This window comes from Coregonus clupeaformis, chromosome 20 (assembly GCF_020615455.1).
Source record: "Coregonus clupeaformis isolate EN_2021a chromosome 20, ASM2061545v1, whole genome shotgun sequence".
NCBI lineage: Eukaryota > Metazoa > Chordata > Actinopteri > Salmoniformes > Salmonidae > Coregonus > Coregonus clupeaformis.
This window is the reverse complement of record NC_059211.1, coordinates 63274657-63289181: the sequence shown is the minus strand read 5'-3', so window position 1 is coordinate 63289181 and position 14525 is coordinate 63274657. Positions and strand designations below refer to the sequence as shown.

The window sequence follows — 14525 nt, the reverse complement described above, 5'->3', positions numbered from 1 at the left end:
TGGATTGAGTTTGTGAATCTCCCCAGTTAACTGATAATAAAGAGTGATTCATTTAATATTGACTTCAGGTGTCCCTGGTGTTGAATTTCCACCACAACATTCTACTTTTTTTTTTTACCGTTCATGGCTTCCTGTGCCACTGGGGTATAAAAGTTAGGCAACGCATTTAAAATCCATTTGTCATCCATCACATTTACATTTTCAGTGATTTAGCAGACGCTCTTATCCAGAGCGACCTACAGTAGTGAGTGCATGGGGAAAGGCAAAATAACTCTCGAAACGAAAAAGAGACAAATGGTTGTTGACCTTCATACATCAGGCAATGGGAATAATACAATAGCTAGGGCAATAATGAAGAAGTTTAAAACCACTGGAACAAACTGGTAAACTTGCCTGGTTTACAGGACGCAAGTGTATCTTGTCCCCAGACACACAGTGAGGAAGATGGTTCTGGAGGCAAAAAAAAAAAAAGAAAGGTTCTAGAGCCACAGTTGGAGAATTCCAGAACTTGGTCATCTTGGGGTCACCAATTCTCTTAATATACAGTTAGACCACACCCATACCAATATACAGTTAGACCACACCCATACCAATATACAGTTAGACCACACCCATACCAATATACAGTTAGACCACACCCATACCAATATACAGTTAGACCACCCCCATACCAATATACAGTTAGACCACCCCCATACCAATATACAGTTAGACCACCCCCATACCAATATACAGTTAGACCACCCCCATACCAATATACAGTTAGACCACCCCCATACCAATATACAGTTAGACCACCCCCATACCAATATACAGTTAGACCACCCCCATACCAATATACAGTTAGACCACCCCCATACCAATATACAGTTAGACCACCCCCATACCAATATACAGTTAGACCACACCCATACCAATATACAGTTAGACCACCCCCCATACCAATATACAGTTAGACCACCCCCCATACCAATATATAGTTAGACCACCCCCATACCAATATACAGTTAGACCACCCCCATACCAATATACAGTTAGACCACACCCATACCAATATACAGTTAGACCACCCCCATACCAATATACAGTTAGACCACCCCCATACCAATATACAGTTAGACCACCCCCCATACCAATATACAGTTAGACCACCCCCATACCAATATACAGTTAGACCACCCCCATACCAATATACAGTTAGACCACCCCCATACCAATATACAGTTAGACCACCCCCATACCAATATACAGTTAGACCACCCCCATACCAATATACAGTTAGACCACCCCCATACCAATAGGCCTTTAGTGAGAGTAACCAACACATGTAAACACCTGGAGCTAAATGGTGGGTTTGGCACTTGAAATTGGAACCTGGTAATATGGTGACATGAACCAAAGATAGAATGTCTTTGGCTAGACACGCTAGCGTTTGGGGTTTGGCTTGGAAAGATAGATGAACCTCAAACCTACTGTATAATACGGTGGTGGATATTTGATGTTATGGGGATGTTTCGCTCCCACTGGTCCTAAGGCCGTCGTTAAGGTCAACAGCATCATGAACATCTACCAAGTACCAGGAAATGTTTGCCCAAAATCCGGTTGCCTCTGCCAGGAGGCTGAAACTTGGCCAGAAATTGGATCTTCCAGATAGACGAGAGGACCCCCCCCTAAGCACACATCAAAATCCACAAAGAACTGGTTCATTTGATCACAAAACCAACATTTTGCAATGACCATCTCCGTCTCAGGACCCGAACCCCATTGAGAACCTGTGGTTTGAATTGAAGAGGGCAGTACGTAAGCGCAGACCGAATGATATCAACGATATGGTTGGATTATGTATGGTCTAAGATCCATCTACAATCTTCATAAAACATTTATTATAATTTATAGAAAAAGGCTCTGTGCCGTTATTCTTGCAAGGTTGAGGGGTGCAAAAAGTATTGAAAACAGGGGTGGTTGTCAAAACAGGGGTGGTTGTCATTCGCATCACCGCTAACGGCTAGACATGGTGGTAGATAAACGCACACACTCAGACGGGCGTTTCCTCTTCAGAAAGTTGATGGACAATACAAATCACTCAGGCAAATTTAACGACGACTTGCGGGCAGTGGGTTAAGAACAACTAAGACAAAACATTTATATGAATTATAACACCACCCAAAGGGGCACTTTTAGAGACTGGAACGGCAAAGGGGCATGTGCTCTACACAGGTAAAGTCCCATCTGTCCGCGTTGCCTTTGGGTAAGTGGATATTGCTTCATGTGGCGTCAAAAACAATCACCTAAATAGCCAATATGCCACTGGGTGAGATACGTTTTCATTGATTTTCGGCAGAATTATGTGAGGGTTTAGTATGTGTTGTTGGCGCTGCGTCTTGGTCAATTTAGCTCGGAATATGCCACCCTCGTCAATCTGTCACCTAATCCTGCCTAATGGCCAGGTCAGCCCTGGAGGAAAGTATTGGCTGTAAGAAGTAAGAGAGAACATAACATCTGGTTGTTTTTAAATGACTTCTTATGACGTTGTTTGCCAGATTAAACAATGTAATGAATGTATATATATATTTTTTCCAATCTGCGTTACCCACTCCGGTCAACAGATGGCGATGTGAGGCTTTCAGACGATGCTTCTTGTGTGAGGTTTAATCTAGTGGAGGTTTCTTCTCAAAAGAGTCAACAGGCTACTTATTCAACCACCTCGGTAGCTTTTTAGCGAACATAAAACCGAAACGTTGAAGCTCTTTAGACCTATCTTGTGTATATTAACGTAATTCTGTTTACGTATCTATTAGTTAACTTAAACGTAATTAGCTTGTTAAATTAGCAAATGTGTTAAATTGATACCTTAGTAGGCTAATGCTAACTATCTAGCTAGCTAACATCCCCTTAGCTCACTAAGCTAGTCGGAGAAAGAAGCTCTGGGGCTGAACATTAAAGTATAATAATACGTGGAGGATATTACAGTGAAAGGAAGAAACTTCTAGAATGAAAAAAGGAGGAAATCTCATTAAAAAAAGAAGAGGAGGATATTACAGTGAAAGAAGAGAAAGAACCTTTTGTAGTGAAAGAGGAAGATGGGAAAGAGGTTGTCAGAGGGGAAGAGGAGGAGGTAGAAGCTTTCGGAATCAAAAAGGAGGAAGATGCCAGCATATTTCAAGAAGAAGAACAACCTTTTGGAGTGAAAGAGGAAGACGAGGCTATCTCAATAAAAGAGGAGGAGGACGTTTTGGGAGTGAAAAAGGAGGAAGACGAGACTGAAGATCTGATTAACACCAGTGAGTACTGTCTTAAAAACAGGGGCACAAACTATGCAGTTCTTGAACTAATGTGTGTTTTTAAGGGACATTCTACCGAAGTTCTGCACTTGAATATGTTGTTCAGTTCTGTAGGAATTGTTAAAGGTTCAATCTGCCATTGGTACATATATTTTTGGACTTTTAAATTAGTTTTATTGAATTCTCCATGTGGTCTACATTAAAGTGCACTTCATCGAATATAACAGGCTTTTAAAATAAAATGTGTGTGCATAATTTCTACTTCAAATATCAGAGGGACGCAAGAAGCCCCCATTTAGTGGAATGACCCTTTTTACATTTGCATCACAAACAATATTTTAAAAAATCATGATACAAGTTGCCATTTTAGGCCCTATTTAGAAGATAATAAGTTTACCATCTGTTTGATGTTCTCGTTCACACAGGAGAGAGACACGACTATCATGGATCCTCTGGGGAGCCTCAACCACATCCTGATACTGACGAGGCAGAGAAGAGTCTCTCCAGATCAGAACACCAGATGGTACAGCTTGGTCTGGTCTAGCATACAGCTTGCTCTATCGGGGTCTGGGCTGGGTTTCTGTAAAGCACTTTATGACAACAGTGACATCAGCATCCATAATGATATGTGTCTGTGTCCCCTCTTTATGGTTACCAGGACAACGCTAGCCCTTCCGCCCTCCCAGAGTCCCCGTGTCGTACCTCTCCCAGTAGCACCTTACTGCTGGGTCTGAAGAGGTTGTCTGTGCGGCTGGTGGACTGCAGGAAAACAACGGGGCTGAGTGGAACTGTGAGAGGAGGAGAAGAGAAGAAAGGAGCAGATCTGACTCATAAAAGTAAGTGCTGTAGTTTAGTTTGAACAAATAAAATAGATCTGCCCACTGGTATCTGTTACCAGGACAACCAGCAGAGTTCTGTTAGTTGACATGAAGATATACTGGTATCTGTTACCAGGACAACCAGCAGAGTTCTGTTAGTTGACATGAAGATAGACTGGTATCTGTTACCAGGACAACCAGCAGAGTTCTGTTAGTTGACATGAAGATAGACTGGTATCTGTTACGAGGACAGCCAGCAGAGTTCTGTTAGTTGACATGAAGATAGACTGGTATCTGTTACCAGGACAACCAGCAGAGTTCTGTTAGTTGACATGAAGAGACACTGGTATCTGTTACCAGGACAACCAGCAGAGTTCTGTTAGTTGACATGAAGATAGACTGGTATCTGTTACCAGGACAACCAGCAGAGTTCTGTTAGTTGACATGAAGATAGACTGGTATCTGTTACTAGGACAGCCAGCAGAGTTCTGTTAGTTGACATGAAGATAGACTGGTATCTGTTACCAGGACAACCAGCAGAGTTCTGTTAGTTGACATGAAGATAGACTGGTATCTGTTACCAGGACAACCAGCAGAGTTCTGTTAGTTGACATGAAGATAGACTGGTATCTGTTACCAGGACAACGAGCAGAGTTCTGTTAGTTGACATGAAGATAGACTGGTATCTGTTACCAGGACAGCCAGCAGAGTTCTGTTAGTTGACATGAAGATAGACTGGTATCTGTTACCAGGACAGCCAGCAGAGTTCTGTTAGTTGACATGAAGATAGACTGGTATCTGTTACCAGGACAACCAGCAGAGTTCTGTTAGTTGACATGAAGATAGACTGGTATCTGTTACCAGGACAACCAGCAGAGTTCTGTTAGTTGACATGAAGATAGACTGGTATCTGTTACCAGGACAACCAGCAGAGTTCTGTTAGTTGACATGAAGATAGACTGGTATCTGTTACCAGGACAACAAGCAGAGTTCTGTTAGTTGACATGAAGATAGACTGGTATCTGTTACCAGGACAACCAGCAGAGTTCTGTTAGTTGACATGAAGATAGACTGGTATCTGTTACCAGGACAGCCAGCAGCGTTCTGTTAGTTGACATGAAGATAGACTGGTATCTGTTACCAGGACAACCAGCAGAGTTCTGTTAGTTGACATGAAAATAGACTGGTATCTGTTACCAGGACAACCAGCAGAGTTCTGTTAGTTGACATGAAGATAGACTGGTATCTGTTACCAGGACAGCCAGCAAAGTTCTGTTAGTTGACATGAAGATAGACTGGTATCTGTTACCAGGACAACCAGCAGAGTTCTGTTAGTTGACATGAAGATAGACTGGTATCTGTTACCAGGACAGCCAGCAGAGTTCTGTTAGTTGACATGAAGAGACACTGGTATCTGTTACCAGGACAACCAGCAGAGTTCTGTTAGTTGACATGAAGATAGACTGGTATCTGTTACCAGGACAACCAGCAGAGTTCTGTTAGTTGACATGAAGATAGACTGGTATCTGTTACCAGGACAATGAGCAGAGTTCTGTTAGTTGACATGAAGATAGACTGGTATCTGTTACCAGGACAGCCAGCAGAGTTCTGTTAGTTGACATGAAGATAGACTGGTATCTGTTACCAGGACAGCCAGCAGAGTTCTGTTAGTTGACATGAAGATAGACTGGTATCTGTTACCAGGACAACCAGCAGAGTTCTGTTAGTTGACATGAAGATAGACTGGTATCTGTTACCAGGACAACCAGCAGAGTTCTGTTAGTTGACATGAAGATAGACTGGTATCTGTTACCAGGACAACCAGCAGAGTTCTGTTAGTTGACATGAAGATAGACTGGTATCTGTTACCAGGACAACAAGCAGAGTTCTGTTAGTTGACATGAAGATAGACTGGTATCTGTTACCAGGACAACCAGCAGAGTTCTGTTAGTTGACATGAAGATAGACTGGTATCTGTTACCAGGACAACCAGCAGAGTTCTGTTAGTTGACATGAAGAGACACTGGTATCTGTTACCAGGACAACCAGCAGAGTTCTGTTAGTTGACATGAAGATAGACTGGTATCTGTTACCAGGACAACCAGCAGAGTTCTGTTAGTTGACATGAAGATAGACTGGTATCTGTTACCAGGACAACCAGCAGAGTTCTGTTAGTTGACATGAATATATACTGGTATCTGTTACCAGGACAACCAGCAGAGTTCTGTTAGTTGACATGAATATATACTGGTATCTGTTACCAGGACAACCAGCAGAGTTCTGTTAGTTGACATGAATATATACTGGTATCTGTTACCAGGACAACCAGCAGAGTTCTGTTAGTTGACATGAATATATACTGGTATCTGTTACCAGGACAACCAGCAGATTTATGTTAGTTGACATGAATATATACTGGTATCTGTTACCAGGACAACCAGCAGAGTTCTGTTAGTTGACATGACGATAGACTGGTATCTGTTACCAGGACAACCAGCAGAGTTCTGTTAGTTGACATGAAGATAGACTGGTATCTGTTACCAGGACAACCAGCAGAGTTCTGTTAGTTGACATGACGATAGACTGGTATCTGTTACCAGGACAACCAGCAGATTTCTGTTAGTTGACATGAAGATAGACTGGTATCTGTTACCAGGACAGCCAGCAGAGTTCTGTTAGTTGACATGAAGATAGACTGGTATCTGTTACCAGGACAGCCAGCAGAGTTCTGTTAGTTGACATGAAGATAGACTGGTATCTGTTACCAGGACAACCAGCAGAGTTCTGTTAGTTGACATGAAGATAGACTGGTATCTGTTACCAGGACAACCAGCAGAGTTCTGTTAGTTGACATGAAGATAGACTGGTATCTGTTACCAGGACAGCCAGCAGAGTTCTGTTAGTTGACATGAAGATAGACTGGTATCTGTTACCAGGACAACAAGCAGAGTTCTGTTAGTTGACATGAAGATAGACTGGTATCTGTTACCAGGACAACCAGCAGAGTTCTGTTAGTTGACATGAAGATAGACTGGTATCTGTTACCAGGACAGCCAGCAGAGTTCTGTTAGTTGACATGAAGATAGACTGGTATCTGTTACCAGGACAACCAGCAGAGGTCTGTTAGTTGACATGAAGAGACACTGGTATCTGTTACCAGGACAACCAGCAGAGTTCTGTTAGTTGACATGAAGATAGACTGGTATCTGTTACCAGGACAACCAGCAGAGTTCTGTTAGTTGACATGAAGATAGACTGGTATCTATTACCAGGACAACCAGCAGAGTTCTGTTAGTTGACATGAAGATAGACTGGTATCTGTTACCAGGACAACCAGCAGAGTTCTGTTAGTTGACATGAAGATAGACTGGTATCTGTTACCAGGACAACCAGCAGAGTTCTGTTAGTTGACATGAAGAGACACTGGTATCTGTTACCAGGACAACCAGCAGAGTTCTGTTAGTTGACATGAAGATAGACTGGTATCTGTTACCAGGACAACCAGCAGAGTTCTGTTAGTTGACATGAAGATAGACTGGTATCTGTTACCAGGACAACCAGCAGAGTTCTGTTAGTTGACATGAATATATACTGGTATCTGTTACCAGGACAACCAGCAGAGTTCTGTTAGTTGACATGAATATATACTGGTATCTGTTACCAGGACAACCAGCAGAGTTCTGTTAGTTGACATGAATATATACTGGTATCTGTTACCAGGACAACCAGCAGAGTTTTGTTAGTTGACATGAATATATACTGGTATCTGTTACCAGGACAACCAGCAGAGTTCTGTTAGTTGACATGAAGATATACTGGTATCTGTTACCAGGACAACCAGCAGAGTTCTGTTAGTTGACATGAATATATACTGGTATCTGTTACCAGGACAACCAGCAGAGTTCTGTTAGTTGACATGAATATATACTGGTATCTGTTACCAGGACAACCAGCAGATTTCTGTTAGTTGACATGAATATATACTGGTATCTGTTACCAGGACAACCAGCAGAGTTCTGTTAGTTGACATGACGATAGACTGGTATCTGTTACCAGGACAACCAGCAGAGTTTTGTTAGTTGACATGAAGATAGACTGGTATCTGTTACCAGGACAACCAGCAGAGTTCTGTTAGTTGACATGACGATAGACTGGTATCTGTTACCAGGACAACCAGCAGAGTTCTGTTAGTTGACATGAAGATAGACTGGTATCTGTTACCAGGACAACCAGCAGAGTTCTGTTAGTTGACATGACGATAGACTGGTATCTGTTACCAGGACAACCAGCAGATTTCTGTTAGTTGACATGAAGATAGACTGGTATCTGTTACCAGGACAGCCAGCAGAGTTCTGTTAGTTGACATGAAGATAGACTGGTATCTGTTACCAGGACAACCAGCAGAGTTCTGTTAGTTGACATGAAGATAGACTGGTATCTGTTACCAGGACAACCAGCAGAGTTCTGTTAGTTGACATGAAGATAGACTGGTATCTGTTACCAGGACAACCAGCAGAGTTCTGTTAGTTGACATGAAGATAGACTGGTATCTGTTACCAGGACAACCAGCAGAGTTCTGTTAGTTGACATGAAGATAGACTGGTATCTGTTACCAGGACAACCAGCAGAGTTCTGTTAGTTGACATGAAGATAGACTGGTATCTGTTACCAGGACAACCAGCAGAGTTCTGTTAGTTGACATGAAGATAGACTGGTATATTTCCACCACAGTAAACAGTTCTGTTAGTTGACATGAAGATAGACTGGTATCTGTTACCAGGACAACCAGCAGAGTTCTGTTAGTTGACATGAAGATAGACTGGTATCTGTTACCAGGACAACCAGCAGAGTTCTGTTAGTTGACATGAAGATAGACTGGTATCTGTTACCAGGACAACCAGCAGAGTTCTGTTAGTTGACATGAAGATAGACTGGTATATTTCCACCACAGTAAACAGTTCTGTTAGTTGACATGAAGATAGACTGGTATCTGTTACCAGGACAACCAGCAGAGTTCTGTTAGTTGACATGAAGATAGACTGGTATCTGTTACCAGGACAACCAGCAGAGTTCTGTTAGTTGACATGAAGATAGACTGGTATCTGTTACCAGGACAACCAGCAGAGTTCTGTTAGTTGACATGAAGATAGACTGGTATCTGTTACCAGGACAACCAGCAGAGTTCTGTTAGTTGACATGAAGATAGACTGGTATCTGTTACCAGGACAACCAGCAGAGTTCTGTTAGTTGACATGAAGATAGACTGGTATCTGTTACCAGGACAACCAGCAGAGTTCTGTTAGTTGACATGAAGATAGACTGGTATCTGTTACCAGGACAACCAGCAGAGTTCTGTTAGTTGACATGAAGATAGACTGGTATCTTTTACCAGGACAACCAGCAGAGTTCTGTTAGTTGACATGAAGATAGACTGGTATCTGTTACCAGGACAACCAGCAGAGTTCTGTTAGTTGACATGAATATATACTGGTATCTGTTACCAGGACAACCAGCAGAAGATAGACTGGTATATCTTAGGCATTTTTCAAAGGCATCTCTGTTCAAGAGATGTGTAATGCGGCATGTTGTGATTTCATTATAAAAGTATCATAAAACACTTTTCAACCCATAGGATCTATTACATAATAAAAGTAGAATGAAACACTTTTCAACCCATAGGATCTATTACATAATAAAAGTAGAATGAAACACTTTTCAACCCATAGGATCTATTACATAATAAAAGTAGAATAAAGCACTTTTCAACCCATAGGATCTATTACATAATAAAAGTAGAATGAAACACTTTTCAACCCATAGGATCTATTACATAATAAAAGTAGAATAAAGCACTTTTCAACCCATAGGATCTATTACATAATAAAAGTAGAATAAAACACTTTTCAACCCATAGGATCTATTACATAATAAAAGTAGAATAAAGCACTTTTCAACCCATAGGATCTATTACATAATAAAAGTAGAATGAAACACTTTTCAACCCATAGGATCTATTACATAATAAAAGTAGAATGAAACAAATATGTCATAGTGAATTCATGATGTGAATGAACAAGCCTTTTCAGACTTTATAATATGGCTATATATACTGAACTAAAATATAAACGCAACATGCAACAATTCCAACGATTTACAGTTCATTTAAGGAAATCAGTCACTGTAAATAAATAAATGAGGGCCTAATCTATGGACTTCACATGAATGGGCAGGGGCGGAGCCATGGGTTGGCCTGGGAGGGCATAGGCCCACCCACTGGGGAGCCAGGCCCAGCCAATGAGAATGAGTTTTTCCCCACAAAAGGTATTTATTACAGACAGAAATACTCCTCAGTTTCATCAGCTGTCCGGTGGCTGGTCTCAGACGATCCCGCAGGTGAAGAAGCCAGATGTGGAGGTCCTGGGCAGTCATGGTTACGCAAGGTCTGTGGTTGTGAGGCCGGTTGGACGTACTGCCAAATTCTCTAAAACAACATTGGAGGCGGCTTATGGTAGAGAAATGAACATTAAATGGCCTGTCGACAGCTCCAGTGGACTGCAGTCAGCCAATCACTCCCTCTGAGACATCTGTGGCATTGTGTTGTGTGACAAAACCGCACATTTTAGTGGCCTTTTATTGTCCCCAGCACCTGTGTAATGATCAAGCTGTTTAATCAGCTTCTTGATATGCCACACCTGTCAGGTGGATGGATTATCTTGACAAAAGGATAAAATGCTCACTAACAGGGATGTAAACAAATTTGTGCACAACATTTTGAGAGAAATAAGCTTTTTGTGCGCAGGGAAAAATTCTGGGATCTTTTATTTCAGCTCATGAAACATGGGACCAACACTTTAGATGTTGCGTTTGTGTTCAGTACTATCAGTTATAGGAACATATGATGTCATAGTGAATTCATGACGTGAATGAACAAGCCTTTTCAGACTTGATAAGATGGCTATACATACAGACTTACTATATATAATTAGTTACTATCAGTTTAAGGAACAAATACCCCAAAATGTTTCACATTCTTTTTTTTTACTTTACCCAAAATATCATGACATTAGTGATAGTGAAAATATTAACTTTGTGAACTTCTAAATAAAAAAAATGTGGCCATTGAAACAGCGTGTCGAATCTATGGACAACGGGGAGATGTGCTGTGAAAAGGGCGCTTTTTATCTTGATTCTACTGATGTGCTGTGAAAAGGCTTTATCTTGATTCTACTGATGTGCTGTGAAAAGGCTTTATCTTGATTCTACTGATGTGCTGTGAAAAGGCTTTATCTTGATTCTACTGATGTGCTGTGAAAAGGCTTTATCTTGATTCTACTGATGTGCTGTGAAAAGGCTTTATCTTGATTCTACTGATGTGCTGTGAAAAGGCTTTATCTTGATTCTACTGATGTGCTGTGAAAAGGCTTTATCTTGATTCTACTGATGTCTGTGAAAAGGCTTTATCTTGATTCTACTGATGTGCTGTGAAAAGGCTTTATCTTGATTCTACTGATGTGCTGTGAAAAGGCTTTATCTTGATTCTACTGATGTGCTGTGAAAAGGCTTTATCTTGACTCTACTGATGTGCTGTGAAAAGGCTTTATCTTGATTCTACTGATGTGCTGTGAAAAGGCTTTATCTTGATTCTACTGATGTGCTGTGAAAAGGCTTTATCTTGATTCTACTGATGTGCTCTGTGTTTTACACATCCACACAAAATGACTTCTTTACTTCTTTGAGGTTTAAGGAAGTGTGTAGGTCGCGTTCGCTATCGTACATCTATGAAAGTTATATATTTAGAACCGCCTGCTCGATAGAAATCCTGCGACGTCTGTGTCTTGAGTGTCCTAGTTGTTTGTGTTCTGACTTATGAATAAAATAAGTAATGTAAACATATTATCAAATCAAATTTTATTTTTCACATGTGCTGAATACAAGAGGTGTAGACCTTACCGTGAAATGCTTACTTACAAGCCCTTAACCAACAATGCAGTTCAAGAAATAAAGTTACGAAAATATTTCCTAAATAATATAAAGTAAAAAAAATCAAATCAAATCAAAAAGTAACACAAGAAAATTACATAACGATAACTAGGCTATTATACACCGGTACTGAGTCAATATGCGGGGGTACAGGTTAGTCGAGGTAATTCATTTGTAAAGTGACTATGCATAGATAATAAACAGAGAGTAGCAGCAGCGTAAAAATGGGGGTGGGAACAATGCAAATAGTCCAGGTAGCAATTTGATTAACTGTTCAAGAGTCTTATGGCTTGGGGGTAGAAACTGTTAAGACACATTTTTTTCCTAGACTTGGTGATCCGGTACCGCTTGCCGTGCGGTAGCAGAGAGAACAGTCTATGACTAGGGTGGCTGGAGTCTTTGACAATTTTTTGGGCCTTCCTTTGACACCGCCTGGTATAGAGGTCCTGGATGGCAGGAAGCTTGGCCCCAGTGATGTACTGGGCCGTAGGCACTACCCTCTGTAGCACCTTACGGTCAGATGCCGAGCAGTTGCCATACCAGGCGGTGATGCAACCGGTCAGGATGCTCTCGATGGTGCAGCTGTAGAACCTTTTGAGGATCTGGGGACCCATGCCAAATCTTTTCAGTCTCCTGAGGGGGAAAAGGTGTTGTCGTGAAGATGGCACCATGTCTTGGTGTGTTTGGACCATGATAGTTTGTTGGTGATGTGGACACCAAAGAACTTGAAACTCTCGACACGCTCCACTTCAGCCCCGTCGATGTTAATGGGGGCCTGTTCGGCCCTCCTTTTCCTATAGTCCACGATCAGCTCCTTTGTCTTGATCACATTGAGGGAGAGGTTGTTGTCCTGGCACCACACTGCCAGGTCTCTGACCTCCTCCCTATAGGCTGTCTCATCGTTGTCGGTGATCAGGCCTACCACCGTTGTGTCGTCAGCAAACTTAATGATGGTGTTTGAGTCGTGCTTGGCCACGCAGTCGTGGGTGAACAGGGAGTACAGGAGGGGACTGAGCACGCACCCCTGAGGGGCCCCCGTGATGTGTTGTTGCCTACCCTTACCACCTAGGGGCGGCCCGTCAGGAAGTCCAGGATCCAGTTGCAGAGGGAGGTGTTTAGTCCCAGGGTCCTTAGTTTAGTGATGAGCTTTGTGGGCACTATGGTGTTGAATGCTGAGCTGTAGTCAATGAACAGCATTCTCACAAAGGTGTTCCTGTTGTCCAGGCGGGAAAGGGCAGTGTGGAGTGCGATTGAGTCATCTGTGGATCTGTTGGGGCGGTATGCGAATTGGAATGGGTCTAGGGTTTCCGGCATGATTGTGTTGATGTGAGCCATGACCAGCCTTTCAAAGCACTTCATGGCTACTGACGTGAGTGCTATGGAGTGGAAGTCATTTAGGCAGGTTACCTTCACTTTCTTGGGCACATGGACTATGGTGGTCTGTTTGAAACATGTAGGTATTACAGACTCGGTCAGGGAGAGGTTGGAAATGTCAGTGAAGACACTTGCCAGTTTGGTTAGGGTTAGTAATTACCAGGAAGCTCTACAACATAATTTGTTTTAAAATCACACCAAGATTGTTAAAACTGGCCTCAGGTTATTGAGGGGTCTGATTAGGATTCAACCTCATAGCAAGACAGTTGTATCATGTGGAGGTTTCATTCAGGTCTCTCTTTAAATAAATACTGTCTTTGGCAGGAGAAAGACCAAACTCGGAGGAACCAGAGATGTCCAAACCAGCAAGACGACACCTCTGCTCCCAGTTTGGAAACCGTTTTACCTGCTTATCTAACCTGAAAAGACATGAGAGGACACACACAGGAGATAAGCCATACCATTGCGCCCAGTGTGGACAGAGTTTTAACCAGTTAGGAAACCTGAAATCTCATGAGCGAATACACACAGGGGAGAAGCCTTACCACTGCTTCCAGTGTGGAAAAAGTTTTGCCTGGTTAGGGAACTTGAAAATGCATGAGAGAATACACACAGGAGAGAAGCCTTTCCACTGCTCCCTGTGTGGAAAGTGTTTTACCTATTTAGGGACACTGAAAAAGCATGAGCGAACACATACAGGTGAGAAGCCTTTCAAATGCTCCCAATGTGGAAAGAGTTTTACCCAGTTAGAGAACCTGAAAAGGCATAGCAACACCCACCCGTAGTCTGCGCTCCAGCAGCAGGTATATCTCACTGGTCATCCCCAAAGCCAACACCTCCTTTGGCCGCCATTCCTTCCAGTTCTCTGCTGCCAATGACTGGAACGAACTGCAAAAATCTCTGAAGCTGGAGACTCTTATCTCCCTCACTAACTTTAGGCGTCAGTTGTCAGAGCAGCTTACCGATCACTGCACCTGTACACAGCCCATCTGTAATTAGCCCATCCAACTACCTCATCCCCATATTGTTATTTATTTTGCTAATTTGCACCCCAGTATCTCTATTTGCACAT

The 14525-nt window shown here is 42.2% G+C and overlaps 1 protein-coding gene across 1 annotated transcript; it reads left to right on the top strand.

Annotated features, from left to right (window-relative positions):
- Positions 1–3769: 3769 nt before the first annotated feature.
- On the top strand, positions 3770–14243 carry LOC121570327 (zinc finger protein 2-like). The gene is made up of 3 exons (XM_045205696.1): positions 3770–3804; positions 3940–4117; positions 13778–14243. Exons 1-3 carry the CDS (start codon positions 3802–3804, stop codon positions 14236–14238), a joined length of 642 nt encoding a protein of 213 aa, XP_045061631.1. The 5' UTR covers positions 3770–3801; the 3' UTR covers positions 14239–14243.
- Positions 14244–14525: the final 282 nt, after the last annotated feature.

Excerpts from the sequence above, each read along its gene's own strand:
- LOC121570327 (XM_045205696.1), top strand. Across the intron at positions 4,118-13,777 it reads AGCAGATCTGACTCATAAAA|GAGAAAGACCAAACTCGGAG; the intron begins GTAAGTGCTGTA and ends TGTCTTTGGCAG.